General features: G+C 40.6%; 1 protein-coding gene across 5 annotated transcripts in view; it reads left to right on the top strand.

The window, feature by feature from the left end:
* The window catches only part of kcnn1a (potassium intermediate/small conductance calcium-activated channel, subfamily N, member 1a), a 48,463-nt gene that overhangs the window by 23,536 nt on the left and 2,914 nt on the right, over positions 1–22,013 (top strand). For 2 of the 5 annotated variants that reach the window (XR_013304418.1, XR_013304417.1), the window contains exons 5-9: positions 12,754–12,895; positions 13,695–13,805; positions 13,926–14,053; positions 16,849–16,918; positions 19,691–20,519. Coding sequence is in view for 2 of the 5 variants with exons in the window: in XM_077616258.1 (XP_077472384.1) it covers positions 12,754–12,895; positions 13,695–13,805; positions 13,926–14,053; positions 16,849–16,918; positions 19,691–19,996 (757 nt within the window). In the remaining 3 variants the exon portion in view is untranslated. Of the gene's footprint in view, positions 1–12,753; positions 12,896–13,694; positions 13,806–13,925; positions 14,054–14,291; positions 14,320–16,848; positions 16,919–19,690; positions 21,345–22,013 lie in introns of those variants that run through there. The other 3 variants (XM_077616258.1, XR_013304419.1, XM_077616259.1) reach the window with 3 other exon arrangements.

The following is a 22,013-nucleotide window of genomic DNA, read 5'->3' as shown; positions in this document are numbered from 1 at the left end:
ACTGTTAAAATGAAGCACCCTAAAAATATCTACATTTGAACCGGTGTCTTACAGTAAACAACAAAAAAATAAAAATAAAATAAAAACTTGCAGTGACGGCACTGCGGGCCCTTTCTTGTCGTTGTGGCAGTCAACCGTGCTAACTACTGAGCTATTAGCCTAGCTTCTACCATCAGCACACTCAGTTTTTTTTTTTTCCTACCATGGCTTTTCAGTAAAAAAGAAAAAATACAATCTTAGGAGCGACACAAAAATTTAATGTTAGCAAAATACTAATCTATCTTTGTGGTTTTTTTTAATGACGTTCCTGTAATTTTAACAGTTCAAATCTGGCAACCACAGCTAGCAGTATTTTCCCATCGTTTTTTTTTTACAGTATGATTTTCCTTCGTTCCTTCACTAGCTGTGCATTCGTCCGTGTTCCCTTGTTTTCCATCACTAGTTGGCACTTGAATCCACAGAAAAGTGTGTGGGATTGTTACGATAAACACGTGCCCAGGAAGGTGCACACATGCACATGCGAGCCGCTCACGACACTGGCTGTTTTTAGAAAACAACGATATCAACAACACCACCCTGACACATGATTCATTAGCTGAGCAATCGCTGCACAACTCCCCACGCCTTGTGTTTATTGCTTTATGGCTTGTCCATAATTCATGAGTGTCTAATTGTTTGTTTGCTGAATGATTTGCTTGGGTAATGCAGAGCAGCCCCCCTGGATCCCTTCACCCGTTTTCTGCCCCAAACTGCACAACGGTCTCGAGGGGGGGCAGCTATGTTTCTGACGGAAAATGAAAGCGGCAGAGAAGAAGGAAAAGCTTTTCTTTCCTTCCTCATTTGGCATTTACATAGGGAAATGAGATATTAATGCCAGCTTTGATGTTTCTTAAGTCATCCGTGCATAGTTGGAGAGTCAGTAGGGTGGAGGGGCTCGAGATCTCGACCAACCACGTGGTCCCGTGCTGATCTGAAAAAGTTATGGATCCGCAAAGAGGAAGGCTCGCTGTCACTTTCGGCCGTGGCCTGAATATTGATGCTTGGTGAAGTCCTGCAGCCCACCTTGCCTGCTTCTACCTTCCATCCCTTCGCTTCCTCTTAACTACTCCACTGAATTCACGCCGCTCACTAAGCACCTCCCCTTGCACGCCAAATCTAAGATCTTCAAAACCTCTAAATGATGTTACTAGTGGGCTTTAAGCTTCAATTGGTAACCCGGCAGAAGACGTTTGAGCTCAAAGAATAATTCTGGGCTTTGTAAGAAGTAGAGGGTCGTTTCCACAACCGGCCATTTTTCTCTCTTTAGATATATTGAAGCAGTTTTTGTAAACATGTCTACATGACAATAAAGGTTAGGAGCCTACAAACAAACAGATGTCAAGATAGACATTCTTTTAAAAAGTAAGCCAAGACAAGTAACTTTTTACCAATTAAAAAAGTTGAAAACATCAACTAAATGAGAGCTAAAGGAAAAAGAATTGTGGACAATTCGCTGTTAGCGGCAAAAATTGAACAAAGATAGGTTCAAGTTATCAAAAATACTTTTCGGGAGGGATTGGCTGTCATTGAGCGCCATAGATGTCCAATTCATTTGAACTGGGCGGGTTGAATTTTTTTTTCCTTCGCTGCCAGCCGTCCTACTTCAGATTGATTAGATGTCTAATCGTGACAAAGTGATTTAAATTCACAGCAGAAGGAGGAAAAGAGCCACCTGTCCAATCAATTTTGACTAGGAGGGTTAACAGTGATCATTTGCTACCAAACTTTCCCAGATGAAATCAATTGGCCATCTAGCACTGTCACTGGCAGGCAAAAATTGCATTCAAGTTCCCGATAAGGGGTTAACAATTGTTTACCGAATATTTGATTGTCCTAAGCCACTGCCAACTACTGGTCTGAAATGCAAATTACAGCATTTTCGGGTCATTCGGACTCTGTTTTGTTGGATTGTTGTCATGTAAACATACTGCAAGATCATGATTTTACATGGTTAGGGATGCTAAAAGTTCTCTAATTTTCATACTTCAGTACGTTGTTTCAATTATTAAATGAGAATTAGTTACTGGTTTGCCCACAAACACACACACACACAAAAAACACTCGGACACTTCCCATTACTGATGCATGTCAAGTTTTGAAAGATGCGGGTGTGTTTTTCTATGCACGTGTGCGCAAGGGTGTGCAGGTGTTTGTATAATGTTTTATTGTACTTTTTATTCCCCCCTTTGCTGCTCCGTAGGGATTACATGTGAGTCCTCGCTCTCTAGTCGTGGAAATGAATCCAAATCCAAATTATTTTTGCACCGAGCTGGCGCCACTGCTACCCTGAATTGGGGTTTGGGCAGGCAGGGTTTTTAGTCGCGACAAGGGCCGAGAAAAACCATCCGCCAAAATTCAACCCCAACTCCCAAGAATTTAACGTACGATTAAAGAGGACCTCTAGAGTTGTTGGCGTGGAGGTGGCAAGATCCTTGAAGAGGATCCCTCCCAGGTTTTTGGAGGCTAGGAGCAGCGCTTTGAAGCAAGCGTCTCGTTGCCACGATTCTGTCGGGAAGTGGAGGAGATTTGTCCTTCCTAAAAGGGCCGGAGGTCATTTTCTCGCTTCTATTTCTCCCTTTATGCAATTGTTATAGATCCATATTGCACAAAAGTCGTTTTAGCACCAACTGTGAGATTTGTTTGAGGAGCAAAAACCTTTCTGTTCCTTCATTACCATCTCATTATGTGTCTCCCTTCACAAATTTATTCCAGAGTGCTGTAATGCTTTGTCAGTTACCTCTACGCAAAGTTTTTTTTTTTCTTGTTATTATTATATTATATTATAGAAAGTAGTCTGTTGCCAGACAGTCCGAGCATCCACGAAGAGGACGAACGTCAAGTCTTTTAATGCCCTTTTGTGTAACGACTGGACAGGGGTGTGTGTTTATGATGGTGCGGCGCAATAATGTGTGCAAAGTGGAAAGCTGTAAATGAATAGGAAGGTAAGTTGTTTCTGAACGCAGTTCGAGGGTTGACTGCTGTGTCTTCAGTTTTCAAGTCCAAGAAAACAACAACAGGGGCGAGAGATAAAAAAGAGGGGCTTGTTTCCCCAAAATGCTGTTCAGGAATCTGCAGTCAACTTTGACCGTGCTGCTGAGACCATCACAGAGAGAACGATGTGAGATTGGACAAGAATGGAGTCTGTTTGGAAAAGAGAGGGATTGAAAGATACCAAAGCGGAGAGCCTGAGGGTGGAGTAGTAAGAAATGCAAATGTTGCGCAAGATGGATTTAACTTTGGGGCCTCTCTTGCCTAACGTCTAGATGCCACCCATCTTCGGCGCTAACTTAGCTCAACTAAGCTCCTTAACTAAGCTCTCAGGGTTCTCCCTCACTATCCTAAAGCTCGCCCTCTCTCTCTTCTACTCCTGACTGATCCCTAGCAGATCTTTTATGTGGCCTTCAGCCTCGTTTTGTCACGCGACAACACGTCGCTAGTACTACTCCCATCGCCACATGCGGTTTTGTATTCACACTGATGTCCCCAAAAGATAAAGTCCCCCTATTCCCAAGAAACTCCGGTTCACATAATGTAAACATCCGTAATATAAAGGACTTGAACCTCATAATTCTTTTACTTTTGCTTCTTAATGTTACGATAAAACTAATTTTGTTAATACAGACCTTGTCACCAAAAAAAACTCAGCCCATGAAACCTCATAAAAATAAGCAACAAAACCACTTTAACCTTATATTATGATTTTAATCCTGTTTGATTCTTATAAAATTGATTTTAATCTCACAGTATTACAATTTTCTCCCATCATTTTCCAATGTCTGACTTCAATCTTGTAATATTGTGACATTAACCTCATAATATTTGAAAAACTCTCTTAGTCCTGTGGTTAATTTTTTTTATTGACTGGATTTTGAGAAAACTTTAAGCACTGGCAACTGAAGTCACATGAACGAGAAATATATTTTGTTGGCCACTTCCTCATCATCACTGAAATTTGTCGCCGAATGATTAACTTTGAAACTTCAAAAGTGCGACATTGGGGGCCGGGGCCTATTTGGTTAAACTGGCAAAATGGCGTCACACCTGACGCGTATCGACCGCCGCCAGGTATTGACTTTGTGTCGGAACCCAAAGCGGGATGAGGACAAAAAATACAAAAACATGCCGAGTCTGAACATAGCAATATTGTGGCCATCTAAAGTGGCATGCTTTGCCTCCATCATCCCATCTCTCCCCACAACTGATTCTTTGTCCCTTTGCCTTTCCGTATCCATCTGAAGCCAAGCAGGCCTAATCCACTTCCAAAACTCAGTTACACACTCTCATTCATGCCTTGCTTGCCCCCCTGGTCTTCCCACCTCCTCCCTTGGAAATCTGGTATCCAATTCCCTCCTATGACTGCTTTACTTTAACGCTGTTAACTGAAACAAAGTGCTTTATTTCCAGGGTGATGCGAGACCTATAAGCCACGGGAAAGACAAGCTTTTGGGAAGTAAAGTTAACCTTGGGCTGGTACTTTGTTTTTCCTAGTTGTTGGTTTTAAAATATACTGTGCATAGCATCATTTTCAGAATATGAGATCCTACTTTTTGCCCTACTTTAAACCCTCGTGACTTAATAGTCCAGTGTGCAATGTTCCCTCCAATTTTTTGTTTGTCTGGGCAGAAAGACAACCTCCCTGAGCACACTGAGTACCAGTGTGAGCAACATCATCATTGCTCGCTAGGGCACACACCAGTACCACACCTGCCATAAGCAGGTGCATGTCTACTATACACATAAATGATTTAGTAATAATAAAATGTAATGATTAATATCTATGAATGGGCGGCCCGGCGGATGAGTGGTTCGCGCGTCGGCCTCACAGCTCTGGGGTCCTGGGTTCAAATCCAGGTCGGTCCACCTGTGTTGAATTTGCATATTCTCCCTGGGCCTGTGTGGGTTTTCTCTGAGTACTACGTTTTCCTCCCACATCCCAAAAAGATGCATTGTAGGCTGATTGGACACTCTAAAATTGCCCCTAGGTATGGGTCTGAGTGTGCATGGCCGTCCGTCTCCTTGTGCCCTGCGATTGGCCAGCAAATGCCATTAGAATATGCACAAATCCGACTTAAATTTTACCTTATTTTACACATCGTTCCTTCTCACTTCTCATTCTCGTTCAAATGACTTTTCTGCTGAACGTGTCACTTGAGATAGTCAAGTTTCCATTTATATGCAATATTTTTCCATGATTTTGCTTTGATTTATTTAATGAGGGATAGCACATATTAATGAACATATTTATATTCATGTTAATGAACATATATATGTAAGATTGTAGCCGAGGGCTAATTTCCAATTACTATAGTCCATTGTGTAGGTTGAAGACAAACGATCACACATACTAGACACACGCGCACGCACGCACACAACCCAAAAAAAAATGGATTTTATTTTGAGCGCTCCATATGATTTGCTGTGCGCGGAGAAGACGAGAGTAGTGCGCAATTACGCACACGCGAAGCTTAGAGGGAACATTGCCAGTGTGTCTTATTTTTAAATTGTTACATGCTAATATGCTACGGTGAGAATATCATAATTTACCATGTAGACTGCTGTAATTCATAGTTCTGTGCATCTTTTATATAAACAAATTCAGTCGTCTTATAATCAGGTGCACCGTGTACTCCAAAATGATTGTACGGTTACCGCAGTTTTTATATTTAGCTTTTTAAATAGAGTTTTAATCCATTGCCAAATGGAAACGCTAACACAGTTCACACAAGTGTCATATTAAGAAAAGTCATTTTTCTCGACAATAGTCTTCGTGCAAATTCTGGGCTCAGCATTCTCAAAGTCATAACAGCTGACAAAGGAGAATACAAAATGACAGAGGCGGAATTGTGTTCGTGTGTCGTCACCTTAATAATGAGCCAACAGTTTATGTAGCTTCTGGCATGTTTGAGGTGACAAATTTCCTCGGAATGATCTCGACCTTGAGGGTGAGCGAATCCGACATGGTCTGATGAATTTATGTGAAAGTGACACATTATCACTTTGCGCAAAAGCTCATAATTACCAAACAGACATGCTTAACCAGGGGTCCTAAACCTATTGGTTAAACTGTATCTGCTGGGTTAAGTGGAAGAAAAACCACGACCCACGGTGGCCGTTGAGGACCAGTCTGCCCACCCCTGTGTGAAACCGTAGCATTGGGCTAACAGTTTAACTGTAAACTATCAAAAATAATAATATTACACTACACCGTAAACATATTTTTGTTGTTTTGGATGTGACAGCTGTTTCAACGAATTGTTGGGGAGCAGAATCTAAAATTTGGGACCATGTTTTCAACTATAGGATCTCTTTCTTCTTAATTATACTATTATAATACAGTCCTCTCGTAATAATGAAACGTACTTTGAAATATGAAAGAAACAAGCATGACTGCAATTTTTATGCAATATCATTGCATTTTTTTTTACAAAGGACATGACTAGTTGTGTGCACGTAGTATTTAGGATTAAAGGACCCCAAAATAGTTGACAGCTGTCAGACATGAAAAAAAAAATCCCAATTGATGCTTTTTATCAATTAGTAGGCCTGTTGAAAATGCTCCAAAATGTGATTTAAAAAAATATATATATATTTCTAGGTTTGAGTTAGTTTTGTGGTTTGAATAGTACTATATGTTTGTACTTCAAAACTTTTCTGCGTCACCTGAACCTCGCACACTGACTTGACACTAACAAAAGCAAGATGAGCGAGGCTACCAGTAAAAACTCATTGTTTCAACGTACACGTTGTTGTAAAGCCTTGCGAGCTCTGGTCCCAGTTTCCTTTCATTGTGAGATGGGGCCTTCAGAGTAGGACTGGCACGCCATAACACGCTGGCACTCAGCAGAACAGTTCACAGAGACATTGTAATGGAGTGCTTGATATCTGATAACCCCAGAGACACAACTCAGCACTGAAATATTAAAATGAAGAGCTGCATGAACAGCGCTTTGTGGGGGATGTACGCTAGATCAAAAAGTGCACTTTTAGCAAGGTGGGAGAATACACTTGTCGACCTGTTGCTAACACTGATGGCAATACTATTAAGAAAAAACAAAGAGTCATTCACAAATTTACCAGCCTACAATTCAACATTCAATGCCATTAAATTATGACCAGGAAGTGTTCCCTTTGACAAATAGGATCCTATTTGTTTTCAATCACCTGTCCTGAAGTTTAAATTGAATGCACGCAGACTGCAAAGTCACATTGTGCAATTTCTTAACAACATTGCAATGAATCCATCATGCAAACAAAGCCTTTCCTTTCAGTTTAATTATTCATGTGATTGATAGCAATATACTGTACATAATCATTCACTAAAACGCTGTCAGTATCATTTTCCTCGATGGATTAAATGTGGGTAAGACGCAAGGGAATATTCGGCATCCCAAAATATGTCTTTACATACTAGCGGTGCTTAATCATAGCCGGTCTGGATAAACAGAAACACCTCCAGGTTTTCAAATGGGAACAACATAAAATTGAAGTGTAACAATTCACAAATACGTTAATGGACAAGCGAGACATTGACTTGACTTTAAAAAAAAAACTTGTCAGAAACTATACGGGCCGCCTAAAGAACTCAATGTTTATTTTAGGCTTGTTTTTCCTGGTGTTTTTTTTCGCACCTGTAACTTTTAACTTACTGTTGTCTGTATTTACGTAATAACTTAAAAACAAATCTAGTTTTTGAAATAGCTACAATGGGAGAGACTCAATTTACTTTAGATCAGGGGTGTCAGACTCGGGTTGGTTCGCGGGCCGCTTTAACATCAACTTGATTTCACGTAGGCCGGACCATTTTAGATATAATATTTAGATTTTTTTTTATAAATGGATTAAAAGAACTGGATTAAAAGCCCTGAATATTCAGTTTTTTATAGATCTAAAACAATGTTTATTTTAGCTTTTTTATATATATTTTTAGATTTTACAAAATGATTTTTAAACTAAAAACACAGAAAAAAATTGATTAAAAAATTACAATTATTGATTTAAAAGGGGGGAAATCAGGAAATTTAATATACAGCTATACTCTTCATTTTAATTTGATCCTAAAACAGAAAGTCGGCACTCATGATTTACTTTCCCGGGCCACACAAAATGATGCGGCGGGCCAGATTTGTTTGTTCTCAGCCTCAATTCAGTTCTGCTCCTCATAAGTCTTGGTTTCAAATCATGTGGTCTTGATCACAACACTATTACCTAAATAAAACAGTTGTGCGATTGAATTGCTAAGCGGTTTTGAAAGAAAGTTTTTCTGGTGTTCGTTTGGTCGGTCATTATTTACTAGTGTCTTTTTCTTCTTCTTTTTTTAAATCATTGACAAATATAGGTTTGCAATGTTTTATCTTTTTGAACAAGTGACGCATCATGTTTAAGTGAAGCTGATACATCTCATTAAGAAAATCAAGCAAAGTTTCTTGGTTGTTTGTCATTTACACAATTTCGCTTCATGCCTGGTATTTTGCATCTTTTATTTTTTGTAATCGTATGATTCAATTAATTGTTCCAAACCTGGGGCAACCTTCTCCAGATGACTTTGGATGTCTGATAATACACCGTTCATCAAGGAAACGTCACACCATTAAAGTGAATGGACTAAAAAAATAGATTTTGGCTGCTTGTCAGAACAAGGCCTTGGAGTAAAAATATTCCTTTCCCTCGTTAAGCCGTCATGAAAGACATTTAATTGCATCAGTCCACTGCACTGCTGCATGCTCGCTTTGCCTATAGCGGGGGTGCTTGCATGCTGCCGATTTGGTATCCAACCATTGGTGTTGAAGATACCGCAACACGGATGTTGCCAAGCAATATCCGTCAAATGAACGTACGCGGCTCATTCTTGCACTCGTTGAAAATCTTTTTAATTTGTTTGTATTGATGGGAATCGTACCGCGGGCAGATTATGGAAAGTGGCAGTCATTTTGCGAATGAGGCTGAAGTTTGGAATTGAAGTCTCAAGCATCGCGCTAACAGCTCTTTTCGGAAATAGGCTAATGATTCTAAACGACTGTGTCATGGGGGGTTTAACAGATTAAACGAATTAGCCCAATGAAAGACAAGCGTTTCAAATCATGCCATCATTCTGAACCAATCCTATAACGGAAGTAATTTCATTACAGCATAAAAGCCATCTGGAAATATGTTTGCGTCAAATTAGAAGAAGACTGAAGAATTTGGGGGCAAATTGGCTTGTTGGGGCTGGTTTGTGTGAAAATGTGTGCATGCTGTACCAGCGTCTTTTCCTGCAACATTATTTGTCTCCCCGATAGCCACATTGACAGAGGAAATTAGCACTTTTTCTTCTGAAAAGGGCACGACTGACGAGAGAACGATGCATTTGTAGTAGGCACCGATGACTAGATCGAACGATGACTGTGGTCAACTCCGTTAGGCTTTCCCCAAATATATTGCGTATACATAATAGAAGCAAAGGTTTTGGTGCTTGATTTGAAGACTACTGTGAGTTTCCAGTGTGCATCGTCATACTTAGTGTCCGTGAGGAAGATTTTATGATGGGGGTATGTAAGCTCTTATCCTTGAATTGTTCTAAAGTGGTGCCAGCTCTTTTCTGTGCTCCTGCAAACGTTAACACAGTATATTGAGAGCCTGAAAATACTTTGATCAGCACCGGTTCCGCCTCTGTCTCTTGATGTCTATTTTACCGAATGACATTCCAAATCGAAGCAGTCTCTTTTTTTTTTAAACATTAATGCTTGTTGTTATGAGGGTGCATCATTACATAAAATACGTCTTAAAATTAACTATTTTTTCTTTTGAGTTTTAAAATTGTATTACGATTTAATTATGTATTTGGATTAACTTTCTCAACTAGATTAAATCTAAAAGTGAAGTTAAATATTCTTAAAATGTTAACATATATACATTTTGCCATCCAGGGGTTTAAAAAAAACTATATTGCGCAGATTTTAAGATATCTATTACATTCATAAAATTTGTGCTATTTTTGATCATTGTCAAAACGTAACATTAGTATGGGCATTATACTGTCTATTTTTGTTCTGATTGCATTTTCTTATAATATAATCCATTCATAAGTTAAATAAAACATTACAAACTAAATTTACGAAATTAAAATTTAAAAAAATAATGTTTGAGCTTAAGTGATGCTTCCCCATAAACAAATCGCATCAGACAAAATTAATTAGCAAGTAAAATGCTAAGCAAACAAACATTCTATTTTTCAGAGTTACCAACTATCCTTTTTTTTGATCATTGAAATACTTGTTGGTACAAGTAAGTTTTAAATGCTTCACTCTTTAGCAGCCAACAATAAACATCCAATCCATTCCAACAAAGCCACCCTATCCTAGTTCAAACGGGCCAATCACCGTCAACAACACTGAAACGCCATCCCTCACCGCACAATCTTCAAGAAACTTCTACTTTAGAGCTTCGGCAGTGCGTGCTTTTCCCTCCTGCATTAGATTGGGCTTTTCTCGACTCCCGCTCAGGCCGATAAATGAAACCAGCGTACTAGCGATCGAGTTAAGCCCCCCTGGCAGCTATCAAAGGGCAGCTGGTGAAATGTTGAGATGCAGGTAAAAGAGACAGCGGTGTCAAACTCAACCAGCACATCCAATACTGCGCCACTCTTTACCAATGATCCATCCGAGACGACATACTACCCGCTTCCATGCGGTAATACGGCAGAATTTCCCCACCTGCTCTCAATATACTCCCCCCTAAAGCATGCAGGATGCTTCCCCCCCAAAGTGCTGCATGTTATTGCATTGACTGCTCCTTTGCATGTCATCAATGAAGCTTGAATTCCAAGGACTCCACTTTGGTGCTCACTTCTTGTTATGAAGCGCGATAGGAAACACAGCAAATTTGTCTGTAGAGGGGTTGACTTGTTACCCAATCGATGCGCTGACTGGGAGGAGACAGAATATGTTGGTGTCAAAGGGATTTTTAAAAAATCAAATTAGGTCCATGAATATTGGGATGTTCAAGGTTTCAGGGTATTTGAATGTAATTCCTCTTTGTTTTGGGGTCATTTTTCCTACCATTTTGTCTTCAGGAAGCAAAAACGAATGCTCAATTAGAGTCAGATCAGGGTATTGACTTGCCGCTAATACAAGAGTTCACTTTTTTGCCTTAAAATCACTTTGTCATGCTCCGCGTAATTCATAGGATTCATAGGTCATACACAGAAAAGCTAAGCATGTAGCCAATTGTTTCAGTACTTCTAGTCTCTTCTATAATGTAGAAATAAATGTAATATTTAAACCAAGCCTTGCTGACAGTCTGCATTGCAAACAGATTTCAAATTAATTGTGGTGCTGCTTCAAAAAAAAAAAAGAACATTTCAAATTAATTGTGGTAAAAAAACAACAACTGCCTCACTGTCCCAATATTTATGCTTGGGACCGTCAAATATTCCCAATCTGTGCTTGTGTTGTATACTAATTAAAAGAAGTATGGAGGAGGGGGGGCAGGGCTAATTATTCGAGCCATTGTGAGCGCGCATGGTGGGTCGCTGCCGGAGTTTAAATTTGCAATTCATTATTAGCCCGGACCAAATTCCCTTTTAGAACATCTTCGGGCAAATCCCGAGAAATCAGATTGACACACATTGTCTTGTCAGGAGGATGTCAGCTAGCCGTTGTCCCAAAGTGTTTAAATGAATATTTGATTTGGCTCCTAAATTGAATTGTACAGTATCTGATCTCCTCCTAGACAGCCCATTGGGAATAATCAACCCAGGTGAATAGGGATGGCTGGATTAGACAGATTTGCCAGAGTAAAAGGTACAGGAATGTCATCAATACCGCTTTGTACGTGGTGTCTTTTCCCGTAATATCTTTGCATCTTCGCAGTGGGTCTTTGGATTGTCAATTCAAGCATAGCACTCATCTATTTTCAGCAGGCAACATAATTAGGAGTGATCATTTCCATTTTCAAACCTTGCTGGGGGCATCATAAACCCCTCTGGGGGAGAATGACAACAAAAGTGTGAATTCGGCGGCTGTTAATGGAATCCGCAAGGACGTATATTTTGGGGATAAAGCCACATGGCATTATGTTCGCTTGTCGTGTTCAAATCCAGATTGATCCGCGGTTTTCATCACCACGCAGAAACGTTCTTTGTCATCGTCACCGACTCTGGCAAATCTTCGAAAAACAGTAATTTTCGGTCGCCGGATGTCACGCGGGAAATCCACGGATGCTTCCAATCACCTCATCTGTTGACAAGCTGCGGAAATATTTCCACGCTTTTGGAACAAAAGCCAAAAAGTATCTTTAGAAAGGCTTAAGCTTGGATCGTCAGCATGACGTGCAGAGAAAAAAATAGAAACAAGGAAAAATCAAACAAACGTGTAATGGAATTCAACTTCGAAATAGTTGCATCGGCACAGTTTCTCGTTGATTCAATTGATCTGAACTGGCAACGCTGCCAGCCCTACCAGTTCAAATCATTTAGATGCCCAAAGGTAGTATGTCAGTATCCCAAATACCTCATACTTGAATTGTTTTTTTGTTACATGCCATTCAAAAGACTTTATTAAAAACCATCCATCAACCTGACATCTTTGTTACTTTTCGTCCATGTTTTAACATTTTCCAGAGAAGCACAACTCGGCCCACACACACACACACTCTGTTATCCAGCATGCTTCTCTTCCAAATTGCGTGGCGTCCTACTCACTGCATGTCTCCCAACTCTGCTGGTCTTTCTCACTTCAGGTATCATGACAAACAGCAAGTGACCAGTAACTTTTTGGGAGCCATGTGGCTCATCTCAATTACCTTCCTCTCCATCGGCTACGGGGACATGGTACCGCACACGTACTGTGGGAAAGGCGTGTGTCTGCTTACAGGGATTATGGTAGGTTCCTCTTTCCAAAAGCCGCTTATACATTAATTATTTTCTCATTAAAATAAGTTGAGGTTGTAATCACGACAGACTTAACTAACTTAACTTAAATGAAGGCAAAAAGCAACAGAACCCAGAAAACTAGCAAAATTTTACATTGGCCAGAATTTATAACTATTAAATGTTAGAAACCATTGACCATACTTAAACTTATAGTCTTGAAATTCTAAAATTGCACTCTAAAAGAGTGCTACAAAAGAAAGGAGAAAAGATTGATATATTTTAACCACATCTGGTGAAGTGGTTAAAATGGCAAAAGTTTGATACAAACCAGAATTGAATTGTATTTTTGGTCATTAAAACACCATTTCAAGACTATAAGTTTAAGTATGGTCAATGGTTTCTAACATTTAGTGTTTTAATGACCAAAAATACAATCCAATTCTGGTTTGTATCGAACTTTTTCCATTTCAACCACATCACCAGAAGGAGTTAAAATATATCAATCTTTTCTCCTTTCTTTTGTAGCACTTTTAGAGTGCAATTTTAGAAATTGTAAATATTCTGTTATTTCAAGCCATTCATAAAAATGACTTAGAGTCTCACTTCTCAAACAAAACTACAATCCGATTCAATGCAATAGAAGCCTGGCAGGCCACCAGGCCTATAAAGCACTGGGGCAAACACTGCTAAAGTTGAAAAACTTGATAGAGAAAAAAATTGGTTAAAAACAGGGCCAGACCTGACGCTACACAAATGGTGTTCCCAAATGAGATCTCATTTGAGTGTAACCGTCTCTTTGGCTCAACAGGGAGCTGGTTGCACTGCACTTGTGGTTGCAGTGGTGGCCAGAAAGCTGGAGCTGACCAAGGCAGAGAAGCATGTCCACAACTTTATGATGGACACACAACTCTGCAAACGAGTGAGTCAACAACCACAACAAACAAATGGCTTTTGCTCTCACGCATTACCCTAATGAGGAAAATGTAAACCATCACTTGCATCTTCTCATCATCCACCATTTTGTTTCCTCGCTTGCCAGGTGAAGAACACAGCTGCCAATGTACTCAGGGAAACATGGCTCATTTACAAACACACCAAGTTGGTCAAAAAGATTGATCACGCCAAGGTGCGGAAACACCAACGCAAGTTTCTCCAAGCCATTCACCAGTAAGTCCCGATTTCATCTTACCAAAGAATATTGTTCTCCAGCTACTCTTTTCAAAGGACAATCGCTCAAAGTTGAAATTGTATCATACTAATCGTAGTGCTAGAAACTTTTCAAGCTGTGTCATAAATAGTCTTAGGGACAATTTGAAGTTCCTGTAATGGTCAGGCGCATCCACAAACACACCACGACATAATATAATGGTCCTCCCAACCCCGTTCCTCTGTTCCCTTTTCCCAGCAACCCCCTTTGACCTTGTGCTTACAGTGACAAGTGTGAAGGTATTCGTGGTTTCGTAATTGTGGTGGGGTTAAAACTGTACTGTGTTCTGTCTTTGTTTTGCTCTATCACCGCAGAGCTCAGAAGTAAGTTGAGTCTTCTATGTATCCTCCTTCTGTCTCCTCTACATCCTCTTCTCTCCTCCATGTCTGCCTTTGACATGCATGAACAAAGTGTGTGTTGCCCAAATAAGAGCCAACACAAACCCAAAAAAAATATGCCCAAATTGTTTTTGGTTTCACTTAAGTCGATGTGCCGTTGATTTTTTTTGCCACGCTCTCTTCAATGGTATTAAAAAGAAGGGAAAAAAACGCTACATTTTGCCACTGGTGCCGGTAGTGATGGCATGTCTGGGTAATAAATGAAAAATTAAAAAAAGAGAATGCAAAGAATGAGCTTGAGCTTTGTTGGCTAGTGACTCATATTCATCTCCAATGTCCTGTACTATGTATGCCCATGATTAATATAGCTATTCTGTATGCTATATTAACCTGCATTAACAGAATCATTGTGGACGCCCAGTATTTATTCATTTTCCGTAACATGTAATTCTATTAAGGCTGAAACTTGTTCATGTCAATGACATTTTTACAAAACAACAAGCAATGAGACTAAATCGATTACGGAAAAAGATACGCAATTGCCAGGACTCATTTTGACTCCGATTTCAATTTTAGAAGGATTAGCAGCACAAAACAAAGTATCTAGTTTGAAGGTAAAGAATGAGAACTAATGCACAATTATTATCGGACATGATACAACTCATTCACTGCCATTGAAAGCCATAAACTATCAATGAACTTTGAACTTGTAAGGCCAACACCCAATGAAAATTCAATGGCTGCCAGCCCACCAAGTTCAAAAGTCATTGGACTGCTACTAGTGCCAAACTAATTTTAATTCTGAAAAGAGTAACATGACTAGATGTCTTTTATCATCAATGCCACTGAAAGAGTTCACTTGAAATGTTTTTTGTTGCACTTCAATTTAGTCACTGATTACATGATTGATTTGTTTTTTGTTGGCGTTTATTTATTTTTTACTGCAGTACAGCATCCAAAACCTTTTTTTGTGCTAAGCATTCATTCACATAAAGAAAAAAAATCAATTTCTATTCCGCTTTTTGTGTTCATTAGATGCGAGGAAAAACCGCATAGTCACAATCTTGTTTAAAGTACATACCTAGTATATATTTCCAAACAGTAAGGTGTCCCTATACTTTTGTCCTCCTAGTCTCAATTATTTATTTGAGCAGTCACACGCACGCAGTTCCTGTCAAGCCATTTGCACATGAATAAACGCCACTCAATCCCATCTTGTCTGGTAATTTGCTGAACAGGCAAATTCCTCCCCTCACACGTCCAGGTGATGGCCAAATAGCACCGCTGCCAACAATGACACATAATTCAAGTCAGGGACAACGATGTTGTCAGGTAATCCGGCAGGGACGACAACTTGTGTATCACACATACAAGTCCCGTATGTAAAGCAACGTCGGCAAAGCGATGGCATTTGACATCTCATTTCAGGCCTCATCTGTGGCATCCACATAAAAAAAAAAAAGTACCTCATGTACAAATACACGCATATTTCATTGTGTACACGCCACTCACAGCCACTGCACGCATGCAGATCGAAAGATGTTTTGATTTGAATCCTGGCACTGGACTCCATGTGGCAGTGACAATGGGCATGCCGTCGTTTTTGGATAGCTTATTTTTGGGTGACGACTGATGAGAATGTTTTGATTTCAAAAGGATTTCAAGCGTGCGCCAGAATGGAAGCATATTGCATTCAGGCTGACAAATACATTCAAGTCGGATGACGAATAAAAGCTTTATCTTTAATCTAAGCGCTACCGGCTAGCACTCAGGGTTAACAATAACATGTCCAGCGTGAGACATTGTGTTGATTTGTGTGTCCGTATGAGCGGAAATGTAATTTTCATTTCACAATAGCATTACTTTCTCATTTGCAAGTGAGCAAAGTGAGTTGCACTTTATTGAATTCATTACATTAGCTGCAAGAGTTATTTGCTTGCTTAGTTGGCAAGTTTGACTATCACTTCCTGCAGCTATCAAAAGGGAACAACAATGAAAGTAAATGTACACAAGCTCCCTTTGCCTCTCTCCTTTCAAACGCTACATCATCTTCGGACAAGAAAAACACACAATAAAAGCCAAATGTAATATGCTTCCATCTTTTTGCATGAATTGGTTTGAATTGACAAAGACCAGCAAATGCTTGGATTTCTATACATATATATTCATTTAGTATATATGTATGTATGAATATTACGTTCAAAGCCTGTAATGATGATGCATGCGCAGCGACGTTTCTTTTATTTGGAGTCGCGAGTCACGAGTGGAAAAACGCTCCTGATAACAAAATGTGTTGTCCCTCCTCTTTCTTTCCCTAATGGCCCTTTCATAACCCCAAACAACCTGCTACCTTCCACTCTTTTGGGCTTTTTTCTCCTCTTTGCCTCCCCTCTCGACTACCCTACTCCCTCATCCAGACTGCGCAGCGTGAAGATGGAGCAGAGAAAACTCAATGATCAGGCCAACACCTTGGTGGACCTGGCGAAGGTAAGTTTCACTGAGCCGAATGGAAAATGTCTTTGGAAATGTCCTTCTAAAGATGATGTTAGCTTAGAACCCACTACAACGGGACTGAAGTATAATCCCTCACTACCGTCCCTCTCATTTAAAAATGACTTGTGTAGATAATATCATTACAATGATTTAAAGGAATCAAATCCAAATGGTGGCAAATTTTGCTATTCTAGCATTGTATTAAAAAAAAAAAATCGATATTGTATCGTCATGGAATTAAGACAAATAAGACGTTTTTGTGCAAAATATGCTGACCAGGACAGACTGCTTGGATTTACACACATGTTTCGGAACTTCTAACACAATCCAAGACTGGCTAAGAATAGAGCATTGAGAAATTGTAAAAAAAAATTGATCTAAACCCTATTGAACATGTGCTGAAAATGCAGCCTTCAGGTATACACTGTCACTCCAGTTTGCTGAGAAACTATCAGTAAAAATACATAGAGGTCTAACCGAGGGTTACAGCGATGACAAACGTTTAACCACAAACTTCAATTTCCTTTACATTTAAATGAAAATTCATATTTGTACAACCCTGGACTTAAATATTTTTGTCCCAGTGAAAGAGAAGTTATCTTACCTTGTTGATGTTTTCGAGCACAACTCTCGCCTTTGCTAGTGCTGTCACCGTTCTTTCTGTTGTTGAAAAAAAAGAGAAAAATTCAATGTTATAAAACTTGGGCTAGCATCGTTCTATAATCTTCGCATTTTTTTCAACTGTGAAAGCATTTCTGCTTAAAGCATTTGTTAAATCTTTTTTTTGTCCAAGTAAAAATGGACCAAATCAGATACGGGCATTACGTAGGATTTACGCACGTAGCTCTAGCCTGCAGCACCGATGGCAACGGTATCGAAAGTGACAGGGTACATCTCAAGCTGCAAGGCAAGAGAGTGCGATCTCCGCGTAAAGGAGCAAAAGAAAGCATCGTCAGCCCGGAAGGCCCGTGGCGGGGTTAGACGGGGAAGCCACCGTGCCTCGACAGCCTCCGTCCTGCCGCGGACACGCCGAGCGTCGACACGGTTCAAAGAGAGGTGCCATCGGGCGGCCTCATTTGATGCGCTTGGCATTTCTACTACCGTGTGTGTTTTAAAAGGTCACGGGGCCAGCTCTTTAATGCGTGTTTACTGGCTCGTCTCTCTCTGTCTGGTTTGCGCCGTCTCTTTTGGAATCCACCCTGGCATAAACGGACTTATATTTGAAATAGAATGAATGAATGGCGTGCCCAAAAGGGCCAGAGTTACCCGTCCGCCGACTTCCATTTGAACGCTCCGTTCACCATTTATGTCACGGTTGACGAGTGAAGCAGGAGGGAAGGCAAGTGCGTTAGTCAATTACTGTACACAGTAGGCCGTTCTATTCCTTTTTGGTGGGTGCTTGAGCGAGACTTGATCCGGCTGGACGTTGACGGAGCAGAAAATAGACCTGCTCCGTATTTTTGTTGGAGAGCACGGAGACGGCGAGCTGAGTATATGGAGCAACTCGTATCGAGTACACTGGCTCAGTGGGTTTTTAAAAAGACCACAACTACAGGTTTTTTTAACTATTACCTACTGTTTGCACATTTTTTCAAATGTGTTTGATTAACTATAATCTTAACACAAAAACAGAAGAACCTCCACAGTGGAATTTTGAATGAAAATTTCTTCAGTATGACATTTGTCCGCATCGGTGAGCTGCACTTTGAAGCAGAAAAGATTTTACAACCGTGTGTGGATGACACAGAGACACACCCTGACAATTTTTTTAAACCATATTTAGAAGCGCTGGCATTGGCAGATCACGCATTGACTGTAAAAGGCCTCTTATTACGTGAATGACGAGCATGAAGCTAATACTTGAGACATTAAAGAGCATCTCTGCTATAAATGGAGAAGACGCTTGTTAAATTGGCAGATAGATCAAATCTTTGCTGACTTGCTGAAAGTGTGCTGCCCCGCCTTTATCCATCTCTCCGCTAAATTGTTCTTCTCTCACAGAGCCACACTCAAAATGTTCCATCTAAACCCATAATTCCTAGAAAATTATTGTTTAAGAACCCTTAGCCGCAACTGTTATTCCGATGTAACGCATGAGAAACCGTCTTTGGCGTTTTAATGTCTAGTGGTCCACAGATACTGTAGGTATCATTACCGATATAGCACTAAAATGATGTCAATTGGATTGGGGAGTACTGAGAAATAGCACCGTGATGCTGAGCCATGTACACTTTTCACGATCTGGTTTCCAACCGTCGGACAACCTGCCTAAGATGGCGGCCAGCTAGTTATGACTCACAAAAATAAGAGTTCTTGTCATTCTTCCCAAGACAATAGACGTCCAATTATGTTGCGTCCAGCTACCAGACTATGGGGCGGAGGAAACAGCCGAAAAAGCCGAGACCTCGCGAACCATGGCCCGGGTCTCCAAACGTAGCGAAAGCGACCGGAATCTGGTGCGAACCAGTTCTGAAACCACCTTTTTTATATGTAACATGCTTCCAAATGTTTGGATGGCTTCCACAGCTTAGTGACTTTTGGTATTTTACTACTGGGTTTGTTGTCCTGGAACTCTTGTGAGAATCTCAATGTGAAAAGGAACTGAACCACCCAAAAAGTGAAACTATGGACTTTCCTGGTATGAACACACCTTTATTTCTCATACTACACAGAACAACATGACCAATACATCTGCAGATAAAACAATGGTAACACATTTAACAGGCATTCGGAGAAATAATTGCTGTATCCGTCCGTCTCGCTCAGACCCAGAATGTGATGTACGACCTGGTGTCAGAACTCCAGGAACGCAGCGAGGAGCTGGACAAGCGAATCGGCACGTTGGAGGACAAGCTGGACTCGGTGACGGGCAGCCTGCAGGCGCTGCCGTGCCTCATCTCCCAAGCCATAACCCAGCAGCAGCAGGACTTCCTGGACGGCTTCGTTCACCGCTTCCGGCCCGCCTCGCTAGCCTCGGAGCGCTCGGAACGCTCCGAGCGCTCCTGGACGTCCACCGCCCGTAGGCGGCGCTCGCCGTCCACCGCGCCGCACACCTCCTCCGATAGCGGATAACCCCGGACGAGCACCTTTCCCAAAAGTGTCCGGTCATTCCGTTCCACCCGATGAGCTCCACCTCCCCTTCATTCCAATTTCTTTCCTCCCCTGTGACTGAGAGTGTCAGCGCAGGCCTGGATCAGAGCACTTCCCAAAAGAAGGAAGGGGGAAAAAAATAAAAATAAAAATAAAACGAAAAGACCAGAAAAAATTCAAGTGCAACCCATAAACAAAAAAAGAAAAAAAACGAAAAAAAGATAACGACTGAAAAGCCGAGATAAAGTAGAGATATGGTTTATGTTTTAGCCATTGTATGGCTGTTCAAGTTAGCTTTTTTGTAAAAGCCCTTAAAAATGGACCGAGTGCAGGGTCGCCGGGGTGAGGAGGGTGAGACCAAACTTTGGAATTCCCTTTCAAAAAGACTCGTGTCATGGATTTTTTTTCCCGTAGGTTAGCGTTTAAGCCGTCGGGGACGCCCGGGAGAGGAAGAATTGTCCCGCAAAAAGCGGACTGAAGGGGGACGCCGTGGCATTACTACTGGGTAGGAAAAATTTACACAAATTGCCAACGTCAAGGTTTCAGCTTCCTTGTTCTTACCAAGGGAAAATGAGAGCGACTATCTTTTTTAGTTACATATTGACATGTGATTTTTCAGTGCCTGAATGTACAAATAGTAGAGGGTTATTTAATTACTAATTTCAGAGCTTTTTTACGATGTTAACGGTCCGACTACAGCATTGCATTCCCTTTTCAGATACATTCCTCTCCGATGATCAAAAGAAAACGTCTTAAACGATGCGTAGCATCGCCTCCATTCAGCAACCTTGTTTTGAGAAGCTTTTGCTTTTACATTGATACTAACAGACGGCGACGGGAGAAAGCGAAAGCGGGTTTGGATGGAAATGAGTTCACTTTTTTTCGCCCGATCCCGCACACCCTTACACAACAGTGGGAAAATGTCGTGTACCTTCCTCAGCACCACTAATTAGAGCTCCCTGTGCTCACCAGATAATGGCATGTCTTGAGGGCTGCTGGTGTAAATGGTCTAAATTGAGAAAAGGGTTGGGAGGGATGGGGGACACCTTGTTCCCTTGCATGGTTTTGCGCGAAAATGTAAATGAACGTTATGTTCCTTGGATGGCTTGCTGAATTTAGATTTGGGTTTTCAATGACGTCCACTTTTTCAAATGTATTTTTTGTCGCCTTTTTCCCCCACCCCAGCGAAATCTCATTTTTTTCACGGCCTTGAGAGTTGCAGTAAATGTGATTCTGTAATGCATTTCCCTGTTTAAAAAATAAAAAAATAAACGAGGCAAAGAAAACCATGGTAACAGAAATGGGATGCGAATAAAAGTGCTGAAGAATATTTAATGGGTACTGAACATTGAATTCTACAATTTTAATGGGGGGATTTTAAATAAACTTGCGCTTTTTTTGCTACATTTTTCATGCAGTTAACTCTGCCTGCCGTTGACAGCCATCAGCGTCACTGAAATATGAACAATCGGAGCAAAAGCGATTACTTGCATATCAAAATTGCAACATGATAGGATAGACACGCATAATAGAATGTATTTGTTGGCTAAGCTCAGTCGGGTGTTGGGAGTCTTGCTGGTTGCCTAGCAACCGCACAGTCATGTAAGCGCTTCAGGAAACAGGGAATTCAAGAAAAATCCCCATCGTCTGTTTTAATTCATCGATAGTCATTTTTTTTTCTTCCATAGCTCAGTGGTAGAGCACTGTTTGTGTAATCTTTAAAAAAAATCTCTAAAAAGGCATAGGATTTTTTTAAATTTGAGTCTTTGTTTTTTAAGCATCATAAACAAAAACCTTTCATTCATAGAATATTTCGCCATTTTGTACCGTTCAAACCTCCTTCTGAAATAAATTACATGGAAATTCTACCCAAAAAAAGCACTCATTGAACCAATTAGAGTTATTAAACTGTTCGGTCAACGCTTTTTGAACCCACAAAAAAACAAATCCTCTTTGGCTCCCATTCACTGTCACTTCTGAACCACACACCAAAACAACA

This window comes from Stigmatopora argus, chromosome 12, assembly GCF_051989625.1.
Source record: "Stigmatopora argus isolate UIUO_Sarg chromosome 12, RoL_Sarg_1.0, whole genome shotgun sequence".
Taxonomy (NCBI): Eukaryota; Metazoa; Chordata; class Actinopteri; order Syngnathiformes; family Syngnathidae; genus Stigmatopora; species Stigmatopora argus.
This window is presented reverse-complemented; position numbering and strand designations above follow the sequence as displayed.